At 35.6% G+C, this 20,019-nt stretch overlaps 1 protein-coding gene across 1 annotated transcript; it reads left to right on the top strand.

Annotated features, from left to right (window-relative positions):
• The first annotated feature begins 704 nt into the window (after positions 1-704).
• On the top strand, positions 705-18,046 carry LOC106061297 (TWiK family of potassium channels protein 18-like). Its single transcript, XM_013219377.2, has 7 exons — positions 705-864; positions 2,816-3,086; positions 4,714-4,886; positions 9,851-10,038; positions 10,641-10,704; positions 12,416-12,552; positions 16,671-18,046. Exons 2-7 carry the CDS (start codon positions 2,830-2,832, stop codon positions 17,100-17,102), a joined length of 1,251 nt encoding a protein of 416 aa, XP_013074831.2. The 5' UTR covers positions 705-864; positions 2,816-2,829; the 3' UTR covers positions 17,103-18,046.
• The last annotated feature ends 1,973 nt before the right edge of the window (positions 18,047-20,019 follow it).

Below are 20,019 nucleotides of genomic sequence, written 5' to 3'. Positions count from 1 at the left end.
TGCGAAAATTAATGGTAGATTACAATGTTAATTACTAGACTGTTGGACCTTTGGACAACTCGCAAGATCTGCCGATATTAAACAGGATTGCAAGGATATGTTACATAGGTCTAGGTCCATATTCCCTGAACAGTCTAAGCACATACCATTATAAACTATTATCCGTAAGGATGTTTGTAAACATAAAACAAAATTAACCCCACGAACACAGTGAACAAAAAACAAAAGCATATTTTAACTTGAGATCAATATAGTTTTATGCACATTAAGCATTTCTCTCTCTCCCTCTCTCTCTCTCTCTCGCTCTCTCTCTCTCTCTCTCTCTCTCTCTCTCTCTCTCTCTATATATATATATATATATATATATATATATATATATATATATATATATATATATATATATTCAAAACGTAATTATAATCAGTCTATTAATTTGTTTATCAGACCCAGTTACAAAGAAAAGCTAGATTCAACATTGAACTCAAATCTACAAAGATGTTTTTCACTAATTGAGAAGTTTAAAAAAAAATTATTATTTGAAATATTGATTCAATAGATTTTTTAAAAGATCTCTTTCAAATTTGTGTGTTCGCTGCATTACTTTCTAAAAGAACTAGTGACAAAACCCAACGGTGTGCCAGAAGAGAAGCAATTAATCCTTGTATTGATTTCAATGATGAGCATGACGTCACTATGATCGCTGCTGGTTGCTGGCCTGGGGCAGTAGACTGGCCTTTTCGTTCCATACTGTTCTCTGAGAAGAGTTTCATGTCAGGGATATCTGGTTACAGGCTGTAAGCGTTTATACTTTTGTTTTTGAGACACTTGAAACTTAAAATTATCTCTGAAAAAAGCAGCAACAAAGTAAGTACAGTTTTTTTTTCTTGTAAGTAATTAATTCATTTATAATTAAATATTACTTCTTACGAAAGTTGTTGCATAAAATCGTTTATTTCTAGACAATTTAAAGGAGCCGGGAATGTATCTATCATGAAATAAATAAATAATTAATATAATTTTTAAAAATTTATTGATAAATTATAATGGTTATGGTTTTCATTTTGGAGAATTTCATGGTCATTTCTTTATTATGACATTTTAATAATTACATTTATTGACCAGGTCTTCATGTTCTTATTGGTTGGTCAGTTTTTCAATGTTTTTTGAATATTTTTGCTTTATATTCTCTCAGTAGAGATTAAATCAAGTCAATATCAATTAAAAAAGCAATATTGTACACATTTTGATAGAATTTTGAGATATTTCATAATATTGATCTTAGATTTTTAAAATGTAAAATTTATTTTTTATGAAAAATAATCAAACATATAAATATTTATATTAAATAGACTAGACAATATCTGCTCAATGAATAACAAACAAACTTTTTCAATTTCAAAGAATTGAAGATAAATCGATTTTATAGTACATTGCAAACATATTCTCTCAGAAAAATCTTTCCAAACCTTTTTAATTTCTTTTTTTTTTGTTTTGTTTTGTAAGTTTCATTTTTTCTCGATCCTTGTTAGATCTTAGAAAGTAATTGGTAGGGCTTCTCAAAGTTGTATCCATAGACTTATATATATTGTATCTAGACTGAACATGGGGATCTTTTAAAACTACAAAAAATGTCTTGAAATTTAATATTTTTTCATTGAAACAAGACGTTGTTCTGTAAAGTAGTTATAAGAAGTTGTTTTTTTCAATCCTAACCTATGTAACATATAATTTTTAGATCTAGATCTAGTAATTGAACATCAAAAATAAGAGTACTCTTGTCTCATAATTATTATTTTGCAATTTTTAGATATATAATCTAGAAAGATCTAGGTAATCAATATATTTAAATGTACATAAGATGATTTAAATCAACAGACATGAATTATTTCGATCTAGGATTTTTTAAACATTATCTCAATGGAAACTAACAGGAAAAGGCTTTGTTTCATATATTTGCGTGAATATACATATCTGTGATTAATAGCCCATTTTAAAGAAAATCCGAGAAATGATTTTGCATTATTTCTAAACTTTAAAAACTAAAGATCATTTCTTTTCTAAGACAGAAAAGATTGATTGGAGTGACTTCCCTTATAGCTTGAAAAAGAGTTACGTAAGAGTTACATAAAAATCTCTATATATATATAGGTCTGTGAATCAATCAATCTCGAATAATATTATATCTTCGATTTCCAGTCTAGATATAATATAGAAGTCAATAGTTTTATCACTCTCCTCTTCTTTAGTTCTTCAAGAGTGGAATTTCTCGTTCCACTCGGATTAAAAAAAAATTGCTTTAATATAGTGAAGTACAAATACTTTGTAAAAAAAATAAACTTCAATGATAGATCTATCTGCGTATTAAAGCACTTATTTAGCATGGTATTAAAAATTATCTTTATAAGTAAAACATGCTGTATTAGTTTGTTCTACAGTATTAAAGCAATTTATTTAGCTTGGTCTCCAAAATGATATTTTAAAAATAAAACAGATTGTGTCAATAGTTCTGTTGTGTCTTCTCTGTTGTTAGGAGTTGTTAACGAAGTCAAACGTAACTGAAAAATTCAATGCTGAAAACTTAAAAAATCCTATTCTTAACATAAATCACTTTTCTAGATCTATTTTTTTTTTGACGACTAACACTAACACCCTAATCCTAACACAAGCCGTAATCTGAGATAAAGTCCTAAACGAGGGTGCAACCCTTAATATTATTATTTACCATTGACTCCATAAACATAGTCTCTAAAAATCGCTTTTCGCATTATTCTTAATTTGAGAATTCTCTTTTGAAAGTATAGCTGTAAATCTTTAGATTTTCAGCCAGTCATGGGCGCCCCGCCTGAAAAAGATGGCTGCTGTAAAACAATCACCAAGTTTCTGTTCTCCCACATCGGCCTGTGTTTGATGGTTGTCCTGTACTGTGTGGCTGGTGGCTTCATCTTTGAACATCTAGAGAAGAACAACGAGGAACAAATCTGTTACGAGTCGAGGTCGGAGTACGAGCCCATGCAGAGTAAAACAATCAACTCAACGCTTAAAATATTCTATGAATACGGAGGTGCCATTACAAACGAACAGACAAGGTAATTACAGCGTCTTTAGTAAGTCTTCAACAAATATTATTATTATTCGTACTCTATTATATGGCTATTTCTGTCTCATCCATTGTCTTCCGAGACAGAAATAGCCATATAATAGAGTACGAAGAATGATAATATTTTAGTCTCTTTCTTTATAATATTTTAGGTGGTACCACGTGAGTCTTTCAGTCTGTTGTTTCAGCTTGGCCTGGACCATCTGTTCAGTCTACTGTTTTAGCATATTTTGCCTTTCATCTGTTATTTTATTTTTATTTTATTTGCTAATTTTTCGGTACTTTTTAATTCCTACGAAAGCTGACACTTCCTTCAAAAGATGGGTGGTCAGAAGACACAAGTCGGAGTCAAGTAAAAAATGGAATAATTTATTTCAAGCTAATATTGCTAATTGCGAGAATGTCGTCTGTTCGATCCCGAACTGGTCCATTTCTTTTATGAAAAATCAATAAGAACATTTGGTGTACTATATTTGAACATAATTCCTTTTAAAAAAATGTATTACTTGTTTTTTTATAGCGGTATGCTATTTTCATACTAGGCTTGATTTTCAGTAATAGTGTTTTAAAAATCACAAGTGAGAACACTCTCCCTTATTCTTGATTAATTGATTTGATATAAAACTGTGAGTGTGTGTCTATGACATCAGTTGATGATAGAGAGAGACCCGTATAACATAAAATATATTGATTTTCGCTTGCGGAGTTTTATGCATTCTCTTGTCAACAAAACACCAAGAGACTACCTGCAGTTGCATGTTGTCAGACGATGTATGCAAAATATTAAATCAAATAGCATGAATGTGGTAGCATTTTTTTTTTTTTGCATTGGGTTATTTTTTTTTCACTAGAATCAAACTTTAAGAGCATTAAAAAGTTAAGAAATGTAAAAGTCTTCCTCTGATTGATAAAGTTTATTGGATTCTAGCTTTTTAAATATTTTTCTTCAAAATTAATTTTAGAAAAAATGTTTGAGCAAGACACGCCGATTTATTTCTTGAAAGTTTTTTAACCCTTAAAATCTATTTACAAGACGTTGGGCCATTAGAGTAAAATGGAATGGGAGTTTTTAAAAATGATTTATATATAACCATTTGCTTGTTCTATTAAAGAAAACAGGACAGAAACAGCTAAATAATCATAAAGAAATGTGAAAAATGCAATTTATTAAATAATATATGGTTTTCATTTTTTTTTTGTTTTTTTAGCTAGTCCAAATTGATTGTTTACATTACGGCATTCCCTTTCTCATTGAAAAAAAAGAATAATTACTAATATATTCTTTGATTTATTATTGGTGAATATGTCTATGACTTAGAATACGACCAAACAAAAATATCGACAAAAAAGAAAGAAAAAAAAAGAAAGGGGAGTAAGAATGTTAAAAATACAAAGAAAAACACCTAACGTGTGTATCGTGTCCATTTTTTAAAAAAGTACTTCAATTACAAATTTCAGTTGAGATACTTTTCAGCTCAAATGATTTATTTTTTGGAAAAGTGTTTTATGTTTATCTAGTTCTAGTTCTCTTGTGTTTACTTTGTGTGTGTGTGTGTCTGTGTCTCCGTGCTGGTGTGAGTACTTAGTTTGGTGTTTAAACTGTACAATTATTTCAGAGATCTGATGGTGCTACAACTGGAAAGTGTGCTAGAGACTTTCAGAAACAACACTTTAGCCATTGGCTACAACGGCAGGTGGTGTCAGCTGTATGGTCAACCTAACGGTCCAACGTATGATTGGTCATGGGCTGGGGCAGTGCTCTTTTCTGTCACTGTTGTCACTACTATAGGTAAGGTAAATGAAACTAATATGATCACTTTAGAAATCTACGTTTACTGAGGAAAAAAAGGGCTATATTGTAATAGGTGGATAGGTCATCGATGTAATAGTATATGTGTCTATGTGTATTCTTAGAAATATTCTATTAAATCATGAATTCATCGGTTTATCTATCAATAAATTTTAGTTAGAAAAAAAATTATAAACTAAGAAAATAGAAAGGTATGAAATGTATGGTACATATGTGGAGTACATATGTGGAGTATATATGTGGAGTAATCTAAAAACACTGTGTATTTTATAGCATTTAGATTTAAAAAAGAAAAAGCAAAGAAAAATGGAGTTTTGAGTTAAATTATTTGTAACAGTTAGGTACCCGTTAAAGTAGGGTGGACTCAGAGGAACCCAAAAAATCACGAAATTTTAAATATTTAATATTCGAACCCAGGACCTTAGGTCAGGAAGCCAAGCGCTAACCACATTCCGCGCACCCTAAATATATGTATAACATACATTGCAATATAAACTAGAATAACTATAATATTATAATATAACTATAAACAACTAGATCCTGTATTCTAGTCTAGACAACTCTAGACTACTGTCTTTTATTGTTTCTTATTCTGGTTTTAGGTCACCTAACTGGAATTTACTCTGAGTGGATTTTTCCATGGGCGAAACAAACTATCTTTTTTTTTTGGGGGGGGGGGAGTCGGAGGTGGGTTGAAAATTATGCTTTTTTAAAAATTATCTATCATTCATTAGTAACTAACTGCAAAGTAACTACTCTCAAAACAATACACATAAAGGAGAAATAGTTTTTCTTAAACACCGTTTTCAAAATGTTGCATTTTAAAACTTTGTAAACTAAAACTATTCTAGAAGGAGGCTTGGAGTTACAGCAGCGTTTTGAATTACGACATGGTGCAAGTGGGAATACTTAACTTTTTGTTTTGGTTGGACTCGTATTTTACTTCCCCGTACCCAAACAAAGCCAGTTATTGATCATTGTGACCTATACTCTTGGTGTACTGGCCACATGACACCCAGTTAACTTAAATGACCTAGAAACTGGTGTACTAAACATTACTCTGCACTCAAGACTGCAAAGGGTTTGGTTCAAGTTCCTACATCTACAGAACTGTTGGTGCATGCTTCCGGTGGTCCTAAGTGAAGTTGTCAGACGACACACTAACTTCTTGTTGCTTCCTGTTGCTTGGTTGCAAATAATAGGTTATTGATATTCTAGCTTGGAGGGAGAGAGAGAGAGAGAGGGAGAGAGAGAGAGGAATGGAAAACAATAACATTCCAGCAATGAATGTAAACTGAATGGTCAATAAAAGCTTGTGTTCAACGATCAACTCTACAAGGGAAGTAACGCTTAGGGAAGGGTTAATTAAAGAAAGCGAAGTCTCAGTGTAGATCTGCAGTGAACTGAAGTTACTTAACCTGAGACACGTCAAATGTACTCTTTCAAAAGAATGTTGTAGTCCTTATAGTTTTATAGGACCCTCTAGGATTCCGTTTTAAATAGCTGGAGTTGTATTTTAACATTTTGTAACATTTTTTTTAGAATAAGAAGTAAAATGGAAATAAAGGCAAACATTACTTTTAAAATTCTGATCAAAACAAACTTCTCCATATTCTCCGGTAAAATTTTAATGAAGACATCGAACTAGTCGTGTGTACTGTTGTTGAGATGCATTCAAAACTTATTTGAAAATAAAAAAAATACAAAATCGATCTCTCCCACAATCTTGCGGTATTCCATTAATTTGTTGATTCAGAATTTGTTGCCTTGTTAACTTTTTCATTATTACCCAGTAATGCCAGCTACCATTAAAACAGTTGGGGATGGGATCGTAAACTTTCTAGGGATCACGCAGTTCAAAATCAATTTAAAGGGGTTCAATTCTAATTGCATAACATTGATTACATCTCATTTCGATGTTTTTGGTTTAGCTCAGGTATGGTTTGTTCGTGGGATACTTGATTCATCCTACATCTGAAAAATCTTATTACACATAGTTTAACTTTTGAAAAGAACTTTACACTTTCCCCCTAGATTTCTATGTTTTAAATGATTCTTCCCTTGTTTGTGTTTTTGTTTTAACTGTTAGAATGTCGCCTTCTATGCAGTTTCTAAACAGTCTCTCGGATCATATGCCTCATAACTGTGCGTGGCATCGCTCAAGACCAGTTTTTGTTTGTTTCAACTTTTGATATGAAAACAAAGCATTCGTTTCTCCTCGAGCTTCCAGAGATGCGTTCTGAACGCAGTCATTTCAAATACAAAGCGATCGTTCTGTCCTCAAACGTAACGATTATGGCCCAGGGCGTTATGCTAGGGTGGTGTTTGTTTTATTCTTCTCAATCGATACACTTGTATTGATTTTATTTCCATCAGACAGCATTCATCTTAAAAGGGCCGGGCTATAGTCTCCGAATGTGGATCAAAAGTCTTTTTTGAATTGAAATCTTAAGAGCTGAAAGTTAAAGAATGAAAATTGAAAATATTATGAAAATCATGTCGCTTTTCAAATGAGACATATATATATATATATATATATATATATATATATATATATATATATATATATATATATATATATTGTTACAAATGAACAGTGATAGGTAGAGGTCAACGTATGACCCCGGCGAGATGACACAGCAGCTGGTGTTCCCTGGAATCTACATGTACAAACAAAGACAGGATGTGACGTGTCCTCACGTGTTGTTCCAGGGGACGAATAGATCTAAGTAGAGGGACAGTTACTAATGAACAGTGACAGATAAAGGTCACAACTTGTGACCCCGGCCAGATGACACTGCAGCCGATGTTTTCTGGAATCTACATGTATAAACAAAGACAGGATGTGACGTTTCCTCACGTGTTATTTCAGGGGATACTAGCCGTGTTTGTGCAACTTTGGACAAGCGATTAGGGACTCTATATAAGCCAGAGAGTTAATGTGAAAGTCAGTCGTATGGAGTCGTGATTGAGCCGTTACAGTCGATACAGACGATGTAAGACGTGTGCGGCTCTGTGGAAGAGAAATGTGTACGACTCGATGCAAGTTAACTAGGGTAGAGTTAACTGGAGTGGACTACTGTCGTTAAAGTCTATACAGCGAACTACAGTGGACTTGAGCCGTTACAGTCGATACAGTCGATGTAAGACGTGTGCTGCTCTGATTCGGTAGACTTGAGTACGACTTGGTTCAGCTTTGGGAGACCTGGAGCGACACTGGGAAGTGTGTCGTTGGTCTGTTCTGTGGAATACGACTCGGTGCAAGTTGAGAAGAGATGAATTGCAACGAAGTGAAGAGATGAATTGCAACGAAGTATAGCTAACTGTAAACTGACAGATATTGTACATTCTTCTACGCTACATGTTACAGTGACGAATTGTTAGAGTTAATAGTCATTAAAGTTATATGAAACTGAAAGTTTAGTCGTCAAGTTCTTTACAGTGTTTTTATTTGTGTGCCTACTAATACTTCTAGCCAGAAGATTCAGAAATACGTAACAATATATATATATATATATATATATATATATATATATATATATATATATATATATATATAATGCTTATCTGTTTTAATACCCGACGGTTAACAGTGGTGGTCAGCACTGCAAACCAGCTAGTATTTTCCTCTTTAATGTCATATTTGTCGTGCTGACCGGGAAAAGTGGAGGGATTTGGTTACAAGAACTGTCCCAGCACCAGTACGACGAAAGTCAAGGGACAGATGAGAGATACCATTAGAGTTCAAGACGGGGGTCCCGGGCTCAAAGCTCGGTGAAGAAAGTGATTTTTAATTTGGCGATCTTTAGAGCGTCTCTGAGTCCACCCAGCATGACCCAGCTCTAATTGGTACCTTACATTATTTGGGAAAAGTAAAGGCGGTTTGTCGTTGTGCTGGCCACATTACATCCTCGTTAACCGTAGGCCACAGAAACAGTTTACCTTTACACATCTGCCTTATAGATCGCAAGGTCTGAAAGAGGAACTCTTATAGTATGGCTGGTTAGCGAATGAAAAATAAAATGTGAATGTTTAGTTTACTATATTATTTGAACATAAAGAAGAATTAGTTTTTTTACAAAGCCTAAATAAATTCCCTGTGTCTGTCTGTCTATCTGTCTGTCTGGTAAAAAGTTTGTACACGTTATTTTCCGACCCCAATCTCGGATCAAGCTGAAATTGTGCACAATTATTTCTTTTACCTGACAACACAAGAATCAATTAAAAAAAAACAATGAGTTAATTAACTATTGGTTATTAATTATATTGTTTGGAATATTGAACAAAGGAAATAAATTGCACTTGACTGAAGTGGTGATGAAGTTGAAGTTGTCCCATTTATAGGTCGCCACTGTAAAATGAAACAATATATATATATATATATAACTAGAATCTTCTCTAGTCATAAGCACCTTAATAGCCGAAAGGTTAGCGTGTCGGTTCGAGGATACGTGAGCCACGAATTCGTATTCAGGTCGTTCCCTTTTTTTTATGTAAATGCTTTTCAAAACCAATTATCCAGATATTATTCTCTTTCTCCCCCAACCTCCCCATTTTCACAACTGATCCAAATAAATAAAAGGATCATAGGGTATCGAGAAAGCTAAAAGCATGAAAAAAGCGCTAAACAAAAACAATTGGTAGAAATATTATTAATCGCACACATTTTTTGTTGTTGGTCTAGATCTATTACAAATTTAATTAAATGACTGATCCAAACTAATACAATTACTATTCGTATAAGCTTTTTTTCTTTTTAAAGTATTTTTTTATGTTTTTCTGTTTTTAGTTTTATATTACTTGTTTTCATTCTATAATAGCAATCAATAAATTCAGTATAAAAGAATGATAGAACTATTATACTAAAAGTTTCACAAATCATTCTCAGAAACACACAAAAAAAGTCTATTTATTGTTTTCCCCACAACGTTTCTATTTTCAAGGCTACGGCCACATCGCACCAAAGACAGTTTGGGGCCGCCTGGTTTGTATTGCCTACGCAGTTCTTGGGATTCCCCTGATGCTCCTTTGTCTGGCCAACATTGGTGACGCACTGGCCGATATCTTTCGATTTATCTACGCCAAAATTTGTTGCTGTGGAGCTTGTAGAAAGAAGAAAGATAAGGACAAGGTAAGAGATAGAATGTGTGTTGGTGTGGAGCTTGTAGAAAGAAGAAAGATAAGGACAAGGTAAGAAATAGAACGTTTGATGAGATCCAGCGACATTTCTTTGTTCTTTGTAATTTGTCCACAAAGTTAGTCAAAGACGGTTGAAACTCTATGCCCATTGTATCTCCCTTCTATCGGCCTGTCTGAACTACTGTTCCGTCTAGAAAGGATCCATACAGATGTAATTAGTTACATCCTTATGACTGATGGTTTGTATTCTAAGACGCTTGGATTAGAAGCGAGGCCGAAGACCGTGCACACCGAGGAAACTTCCCCATAATTCAGATGTGTGGGTGTCCTCCATTAAAAGGCCTTTTTAGAACGGTGACTCCTTCCATCCCCGCCAGTGCAATGAACTCTTTCTTCAGGCATCCCAATGGTAGTTCTGTTTTGCTTCTTTATTGGCCTAATCCTCTCTGACGACCTTTTCCAACTGGTCCTTGCGTTGAGGTTGGTAGTCTCATTCAAAAGTAAGGTCAATTGATGTTTTGATGTCTAAACTAATTTAAATAATATTGTGTAACTTTAAAGTACAAAAGGACTGAAACTTTTTTTTAATTCTAGGTCACACCTATCAAACATTCAGAAAGTGGTGGACAATGGGACAATGATAAAAAGGCTCTTACAGGTAAATCAAAATGTGCTGTATAGTGCTATCAGTGTTGTCCCTTATGTTCCACGAATCGATGTCTCGATCTTTCCATGTTTCTTTATCGTATACTTTGCCATCTACATTTTTCTCTAGACTACTAGAGGATATGTCTGCCATCTACACTACGGAAGTAGAATTAAACTTTTTTGTTTTTTTGGCTATCTCCGCTAATAATAAAAGTACAATTTTAGACCTTGCAGTCTGTCCGATGTAAACGTCATCTTTTTTTTAAATGGTCGGAGGTTAACAAGGGTGTGACGTGTCCAGTTAAACGAACAGCAGCTTTACTTTTACCAACTAATATCGGGTAGCCTAAGCTATCATAACAGCTACGTTTCTGGTGCTACCGGTACAACATGGAAAGAATCAAGGCGATTGTCTTTCTGCTACCTGTACAACATGGAAAGAATCAAGGCGAATGTTTCTCTGCTACCGGTACAACATGGAAAGAATCAAGGTGATTGTCTCTCTGCTACCGGTACAACATGGAAAGAATCAAGGCGAATGTCTCTCTGCTACCGGTACAACATGGAAAGAATCAAGGCGGTGGTCTCTCTGCTACCGGTACAACATGGAAAGAATCAAGGCGGTTGTCTCTCTGCTACCGGTACAACATGGAAAGAATCAAGGCGGTTGTCTCTCTTCTACCGGTACAACATGGAAAGAATCAAGGCGGTTGTCTCTCTGCTACCGGTACAACATGGAAAGAATCAAGGCGGTTGTCTCTCTGCTACCGGTACAACATGGAAAGAATCAAGGCGGTTGTCTCTCTGCTACCGGTACAACATGGAAAGAATCAAGGCGGTTGTCTCTCTGCTACCGGTACAACATGGAAAGAATCAAGGCGGTTGTCTCTCTGCTACCGGTACAACATGGAAAGAATCAAGGCGGTTGTCTCTCTGCTACCGGTACAACATGGAAAGAATCAAGGCGGTTGTCTCTCTGCTACCGGTACAACATGGAAAGAATCAAGGCGGTTGTCTCTCTGCTACCGGTACAACATGGAAAGAATCAAGGCGGTTGTTTCTCTGCTACCGTTTGTCTCGACGGATCAATTCGAACATTTTATTTTTACTTCCATAAAGACGAAACCAACAAACTGTTGCGTTTGGGACACGATCTGGTGGTCAGTGTAAGCGACACTTTCTCCAGTATCTGGCGGCCAGTAAGATTGAACATCCTTATACAGGAGATAATGTAAAAGTTACCCTTTGTAAAGTCTTCTCATCATAGAGAATCTGACGTCAAATAATCTTTTGACATGTTATTTTTTTTAGTCTTAAATAATTCAAATCAAGTTTACTTAGTTAATATTCTGAACGTCTTCATTCTGGTGATTTTAATGATTTTTTTCTTTAAATGGGATTCCGGCAAAAAAAAAATGAACGCCACCGAGTGGTACGGGTTCAAAAATGGTTGAAAAGCACTGACATATATCTAGTGACCACTGAGAATATCCTCCAAATAGTTAAAAACATAAAAAAAAATCTAGCTGGTTTAACTAATATTTAACTAATGTCATGATCAGAAGTAGCGAATTTGTTAATGTTGCTAAACGTAATTCAAATGACATATCTAATACATCATTTACAAGATTTTTCTAGATGAATTTTGCGACTTTTTTCTACTCAGATATATAAAAGGGCTAGATGTCATTTGTCCTTGTAAAAATCTTTTATCATTGCAGAGATGACAGGGCCTCAAATAGCTCCACTGGATACCAATTTCACTCGTGTACCTTCCAAATCTCCAACAGACAGTATGGATATGAGTGACACCAGACGTCTGACGTCTGCTGGCTCTAGAAGTGGAGGAAAAAATAAAGTAATATTTTTTAGTACATCTTTCATGCTTATAGGATGCTCAGTACGCTATGCTTCAGTTTCATGCTTATAGCATGCTCAGTACGCTAGGCTTCAGTTTCATGCTTATAGGATGCTCAGTACGCTATGCTTCAGTTTCATCGTTATAGGATGCTCAGTACGCTATGCTTCAGTTTCATGCTTATAGTATGCTCAGTTCGCTATGCTTCAGTTTCATGCTTATAGGATGCTCAGTACGCTATGCTTCAGTTTCATGCTTATAGGATGCTCAGTACGCTATGCTTCAGTTTCATGCTTATAGCATGCTCAGTACGCTATGCTTCAGTTTCATGCTTATAGAATGCTCAGTACGCTATGCTTCAGTTTCATCGTTATAGGATGCTCAGTACGCTATGCTTCAGTTTCATCGTTATAGGATGCTCAGTACGCTATGCTTCAGTTTCATCGTTATAGGATGCTCAGTACGCTATGCTTCAGTTTCATGTTTATAGCATGCTCAATACGCTATGCTTCAGTTTCATGTTCATAGCATGCTCAGTACGCTATGCTTTAGTTTCTTCGTTATAGGATGCTCAGTACGCTATGCTTCAGTTTCATCGTTATAGGATGCTCAGTACGCTATGCTTCAGTTTCATGCTTATAGGATGCTTAGTACGCTATGCTTCAGTTTCATGCTTATAGAATGCTCAGTACGCTATGCTTCAGTTTCATCGTTATAGGATGCTCAGTACGCTATGCTTCAGTTTCATGTTTATAGCATGCTCAGTACGCTATGCTTCAGTTTCATGCTTATAGGATGCTCAGTTCGCTATGCTTCAGTTTCATGCTTATAGGATGCTCAGTACGCTATGCTTCAGTTTCATGCTTATAGGATGCTCAGTACACTATGCTTCAGTTTCATGCTTATAGCATGCTCAGTACGCTATGCTTCAGTTTCATGCTTATAGAATGCTCAGTACGCTATGCTTCAGTTTCATCGTTATAGGATGCTCAGTACGCTATGCTTCAGTTTCATCGTTATAGCATGCTCAGTACGCTATGCTTCAGTTTCATCGTTATAGGATGCTCAGTACGCTATGCTTCAGTTTCATGCTTATAGTATGCTCAGTTCGCTATGCTTCAGTTTCATGCTTATAGGATGCTCAGTACGCTATGCTTCAGTTTCATGCTTATAGGATGCTCAGTACGCTATGCTTCAGTTTCATCGTTATAGGATGCTCAGTACGCTATGCTTCAGTTTCATGTTTATAGCATGCTCAATACGCTATGCTTCAGTTTCATGTTCATAGCATGCTCAGTACGCTATGCTTTAGTTTCTTCGTTATAGGATGCTCAGAACGCTATGCTTCAGTTTCATGCTTATAGGATGCTCAGTACGCTATGCTTCAGTTTCATGCTTATAGGATGCTCAGTACGCTATGCTTCAGTTTCATCGTTATAGGATGCTTAGTACGCTATGCTTCAGTTTCATGCTTATAGGATGCTCAGTACGCTATGCTTTAGTTTCTTCGTTATAGGATGCTCAGTACGCTATGCTTCAGTTTCATGCTTATAGGATGCTTAGTACGCTATGCTTCAGTTTCATGCTTATAGAATGCTCAGTACGCTATGCTTCAGTTTCATCGTTATAGGATGCTCAGTACGCTATGCTTCAGTTTCATGTTTATAGCATGCTCAGTACGCTATGCTTCAGTTTCATGCTTATAGGATGCTCAGTTCGCTATGCTTCAGTTTCATGCTTATAGGATGCTCAGTACGCTATGCTTCAGTTTCATGCTTATAGGATGCTCAGTACGCTATGCTTCAGTTTCATGCTTATAGCATGCTCAGTTCGCTATGCTTCAGTTTCATGCTTATAGAATGCTCAGTACGCTATGCTTCAGTTTCATGCTTATAGTATGCTCAGTTCGCTATGCTTCAGTTTCATGCTTATAGGATGCTCAGTACGCTATGCTTCAGTTTCATGCTTATAGGATGCTCAGTACGCTATGCTTCAGTTTCATCGTTATAGGATGCTCAGTACGCTATGCTTCAGTTTCATGCTTATAGGATGCTCAGTACGCTATGCTTCAGTTTTATGCTTATAGGATGCTCAGTACGCTATGCTTCAGTTTCATGCTTATAGGATGCTCAGTACGCTATGCTTCAGTTTCATCGTTATAGCATGCTCAGTACGCTATGCTTTAGTTTCTTCGTTATAGGATGCTCAGTACGCTATGCTTCAGTTTCATCGTTATAGGATGCTCAGTACGCTATGCTTCAGTTTCATGCTTATAGGATGCTCAGTACGCTATGCTTCAGTTTCATGCTTATAGGATGCTCAGTACGCTATGCTTCAGTTTCATCGTTATAGGATGCTTAGTACGCTATGCTTCAGTTTCATGCTTATAGGATGCTCAGTACGCTATGCTTCAGTTTCATCGTTATAGGATGCTTAGTACGCTATGCTTCAGTTTCATGTTTATAGCATGCTCAGTACGCTATGCTTCAGTTTCATCGTTATAGGATGCTTAGTACGCTATGCTTCAGTTTCATGCTTATAGGATGCTCAGTACGCTATGCTTCAGTTTCATCGTTATAGGATGCTTAGTACGCTATGCTTCAGTTTCATGTTTATAGGATGCTCAGTACGCTATGCTTCAGTTTTATGCTTATAGGATGCTCAGTACGCTATGCTTCAGTTTCATCGTTATAGAATGCTCAGTACGCTATGCTTCAGTTTCATGCTTATAGCATGTTCAGTACGCTATGCTTCAGTTTCATGCTTATAGCATGCTCAGTACGCTTTGCTTCAGTTTCATGTTTATAGGATGCTCAGTACGCTATGCTTCAGTTTCATGCTTATAGGATGCTCAGTACGCTATGCTTCAGTTTCATCGTTATAGCATGCTCAGTACGCTATGCTTCAGTTTCATCGTTATAGGATGCTCAGTACGCTATGCTTCAGTTTCATGCTTATAGGATGCTCAGTACGCTATGCTTCAGTTTCATGCTTATAGCATGCTCAGTACGCTATGCTTCAGTTTCATCGTTATAGGATGCTCAGTACGCTATGCTTCAGTTTCATGCTTATAGCATGCTCAGTACGCTATGCTTTAGTTTCATCGTTATAGGATGCTCAGTACGCTATGCTTCAGTTTCATGCTTATAGCATGCTCAGTACGCTATGCTTCAGTTTCATGTTTATAGGATGCTCAGTACGCTATGCTTCAGTTTCATGTTTATAGGATGCTCAGTACGCTATGCTTCACTTTCATACTTATAGCATGCTCAGTACGCTATGCTTCACTTTCATACTTATAGCATGCTCAGTACGCTATGCTTCAGTCTCTTTTGTGGATTACTTGGGAAAGGGGGATCTGAGAGAAGGTTTCCATGCTGCTATTAGTCTCAGCAAAGACAACTCAGTAGCTTGTGTGTCGGTCCACTGCAAACATACAAGATACACACGTTCAGTTTGTTTGTTTTTACTATGTCAAAGAATGGAATATGTTGTCAGTTTGAATCACTAGTGTATAACAGTAAAGTAGAATGTAATTATTGAGTGGCATGGCGCTTAGCTGCCTTGCTAAAGATCTTGAGATCTAGACCTAATTTACAGCGCAGTTCATTTTATGTTTATCATGCCATAAACTATCATTGACATCATATTCATCTTTTTAAAACACCTAATATGTGCTATTGAAATAGTTTAGATAATTCCTGATAATAGATATATCTATAATAAATCTCCCCACATTTCAACGACCCTCATTTGACCTTTGTATTCTAATTACGTTTAATTGGCCGACTTTAAATCGCCCTCCCAAACACACTCCCTTATGGTCTGTGATCTCTAGATCACTTTTCTCTCCCCTCCCTTATATACAACCCAGCCACGGCCCGCGGGTCATATTCGGCCATTGATGCGATACTATCTTAACTCTCGACACTTGCCCATTGTGCATAATTAAGCCTTAGAAGTCTCCGCAATATCACACGGAGATGCGGCTAGAGATTTTTGTGTTGGAAATTTATCTATGTCTTGATTGTCTTCTGGACGGAATAGGTCGAGCACCTCTGCTTTATTTATACCAATTTTTTTTAAAGAGATTAATAAAAACTATCTCATATCTCCAGGTTCAGATAGTTCCACTTGACCTGAAGAAGAATGACCCAGTTATCTTGGATGACGACTCTGACAGCGATGAGGAAGATGAAGACATGGAAAACAGAAAGGTCACCGTGCCCTTAACCATCACCATGATTGTCATAGGCGGCTACATCTTTGGAGGGGCGGTGTTGTTTGGTCTGTGGGAGGGATGGGACTGGCTCCAGTCTGCTTACTTCTGCTTCATCACACTCAGCACCATCGGGTTCGGTGACGTAGTGCCAGGGAGAGACTTTGACAACCCCCAAGTACAAGCACAGCTGATGCTTGGAAGTATCTACATTCTGTTTGGTATGGCCATCTTGTCGATGTGTTTCTCTCTGATGCAGGAAGAAATTTTAGCTAAAGCCAGATGGATCGGTCAGAAACTTGGGATAGTTGAAAAAGAAGCCGAAGACTAAATACATTAAACAACAAAATACAGCGGCAAGGGTGGGAGACTTTGGTTGCCTTGACTGTAATGCACCCAGACGTACACTTAGTCAGTTGAAATGTTTGTATAAAAACGAATTGTTTTTGATATTTCATTCTCGAGTCATGTATAATATCTTTGTTATTTCATACTTCAGTCATGTATAATACTTTTCTGTTTGTTTTTAAAAACTTTTCAAGAATATTTTAAATATTTTTTTTTCTGTAAAAATCATTTTGGTTTCTACTCTCACAAAGAACATTGTTCTTGATGCATTTTTTGCTTAAATTGAAGAGAGAATTTTTTTTAACCAAATACAATGAAGGGGAAATACTTTAAAAAGTATTTAACTACATTTAAATATCACAGTATTTGTGGAGTTTGTCTTTTGTTAAATATATTGAGATATTACATCACGTGATTGCAATACCATTTTCTCCATTCAGTGTAAAGATTAAACAAATAAATGATTTGTGAATAAACAAATTAATGGCAATCACAATGCAAATTAAATTAAGACGCTGAAATAAAATATTGAAAATGCAAAATGAAATACAAAAACAAATATATGCAAAGCAACTAAAAAGAAAGAATTCAGTTCTTGTTCAAGTTGCATATTCTATTACTGACTGATATGTCTGTACTCTGTACAATACGCTGTTATGCATATGTTCAAAAAGTATTAAAGGGAGATGCCGATATAAATGAATTCAAATATAAGTATAAGGGATATTCTCATTTGTTCCACTCTACTCCTTTCTACTCAATGTAGTTAGTTTTCAACGAGCTCTAACCAATAGATAAACAGATTGGCGTTGCACTAACTAAAATAGAAACTAGTAATGTTCATTGTTTGTACCAGTATAATGTAGGCTACTTCCGATCACATCTGTTGATACACAGGTTTAAATATTTACAAGTTTTGATTTTTTTTTTAAATCTCTTAAATGTAAAATTATTTTTATAAAAAAAAAGATAAACAATACAGAAAAGTATCTCCCAAAAGCAGCGTCAAGTGAAATGTGTGTACAGTGTGACAAGGGATAAAACAGAACTCGATATTGCTTAATCTTATGTTGATCCCATGTTGCTATCTCTAGTTAACTGAGAGCTGTCTGATGTCTAGTACATTTGTCAGAAAATATTGGTAGATTCGAATAATAATTCCTAAATTTTACTGAGATGTTACTTTTAGAAGTTGATTTCATTTATTCATTCATATTAAAAAAAAGGGGGGGGGCGCTTTAGTTTAAGGGAGACAACTTGACTATGAAGACTACTGTCAGTGGTGTATTGTAGGCCTATTTATGTATATTTTTGTTTAATTTAATATAAATTATTGAAATAAAAGAAAAGACAAGATGGAACGTGGAGCTTATTATGCACAATGCATGTAAATTGTGTACAGCCAAGGTATTACTTCAGTCAGATCTACAATACAAGATTGGCACAATTACTCTCTTACATACGCAATTGGAAATATAATATACGTAACAAACACGTGACCAATATTTCCATTATTCTGCACTCGCTAATAAATAAACAATATTGTAATCTAGGGTTATTAGAAGTTCTTTTTTGTTGTTGTTGTTGTTGTTTTTTATATTGTTTTGTTTTGTAACTATTTATGGCATTGATATAAGAAAGTTGATGTCTTTGAACCATTCCTCTAGTCTCCATAGAGAACTGCAACACATGAGTTGATGTATTTGAACCATTCCTCTAGTCTCCACAGAGAACTGCAACACAGAGATTTGATGTATTTGAACCATTCCTCTAGTCTCCATAGAGAACTGCAACACAAGAGTTGATGTCTTTGAACCATTCCTCTAGTCTCCATAGAGAACTGCAACACAAGAGTTTATGTATTTGAACCATTCCTCTAGTCTCCATAGAGAACTGCAACACAAGATTTGATGTATTTGAACCATTCCTCTAGTCTCCACAGAGAACTGCAACACAGGAGTTGATGTATTTGAACCATTCCCCTAGTCTACATAGAGAACTGCAACACATGAGTTGATGTATTTGAACCATTCCCCTAGTCTCCACAAAGAACTGCAACACATGAGTTGATGTATTTGAACCATTCCTCTAGTCTCCATAGAGAACTGCAACACATGAGTTGATGTATTTGAACCATTCCTCTAGTCTCCATAGAGAACTGCAACACAAGAGTTGATGTATTTGAACCATTCCTCTAGTCTCCACAGAGAACTGCAAAACAAGAGTTGATGTATTTGAACCATTCCTCTAGTCTCCATAGAGAACTGCAACACAGAGAGTTGATGTATTTGAACCATTCCTCTAGTCTCCACAGAGAACTGCAACACAAGAGTTGATGTATTTGAACCATTCCTCTAGTCTCCACAGAGAACTGCAACACAAGAGTTGATGTATTTGAACCATTCCTCTAGTCTCCACAGAGAACTGCAAAACAAGAGTTGATGTATTTGAACCATTCATCTAGTCTACATAGAGAACTGCAACACAAGAGTTGATGTATTTGAACCATTCCTCTAGTCTCCACAGAGAACTGCAAAACAAGAGTTGATGTATTTGAACCATTCATGTAGTCTACATAGAGAACTGCAACACATGAGTTGATGTATTTGAACCATTCCTCTAGTCTCCACAGAGAACTACAACACAAGAGTTGATGTATTTGAATCATTCCTCTAGTCTCCATAGAGAACTGCAACACAAGAGTTCCTTAAGTTAATCACTGAGAAATGAGACATCGCAGACTCCAGGAAATATTGAATCTTTTTAAATATTGTACTATTAAATAGATCAAAATGTTGAAATTATTTATAAACCATTATAAGAAATACATTGTAACTTTAGTCAATATTAGTACAAATTACTAACAAACGACTGACTGAATGAACTGACCCTTTAATTAG

The sequence above is a fragment of the Biomphalaria glabrata genome, chromosome 1, assembly GCF_947242115.1.
Source record: "Biomphalaria glabrata chromosome 1, xgBioGlab47.1, whole genome shotgun sequence".
Lineage (NCBI taxonomy): Eukaryota > Metazoa > Mollusca > Gastropoda > Planorbidae > Biomphalaria > Biomphalaria glabrata.
This window is presented reverse-complemented; position numbering and strand designations above follow the sequence as displayed.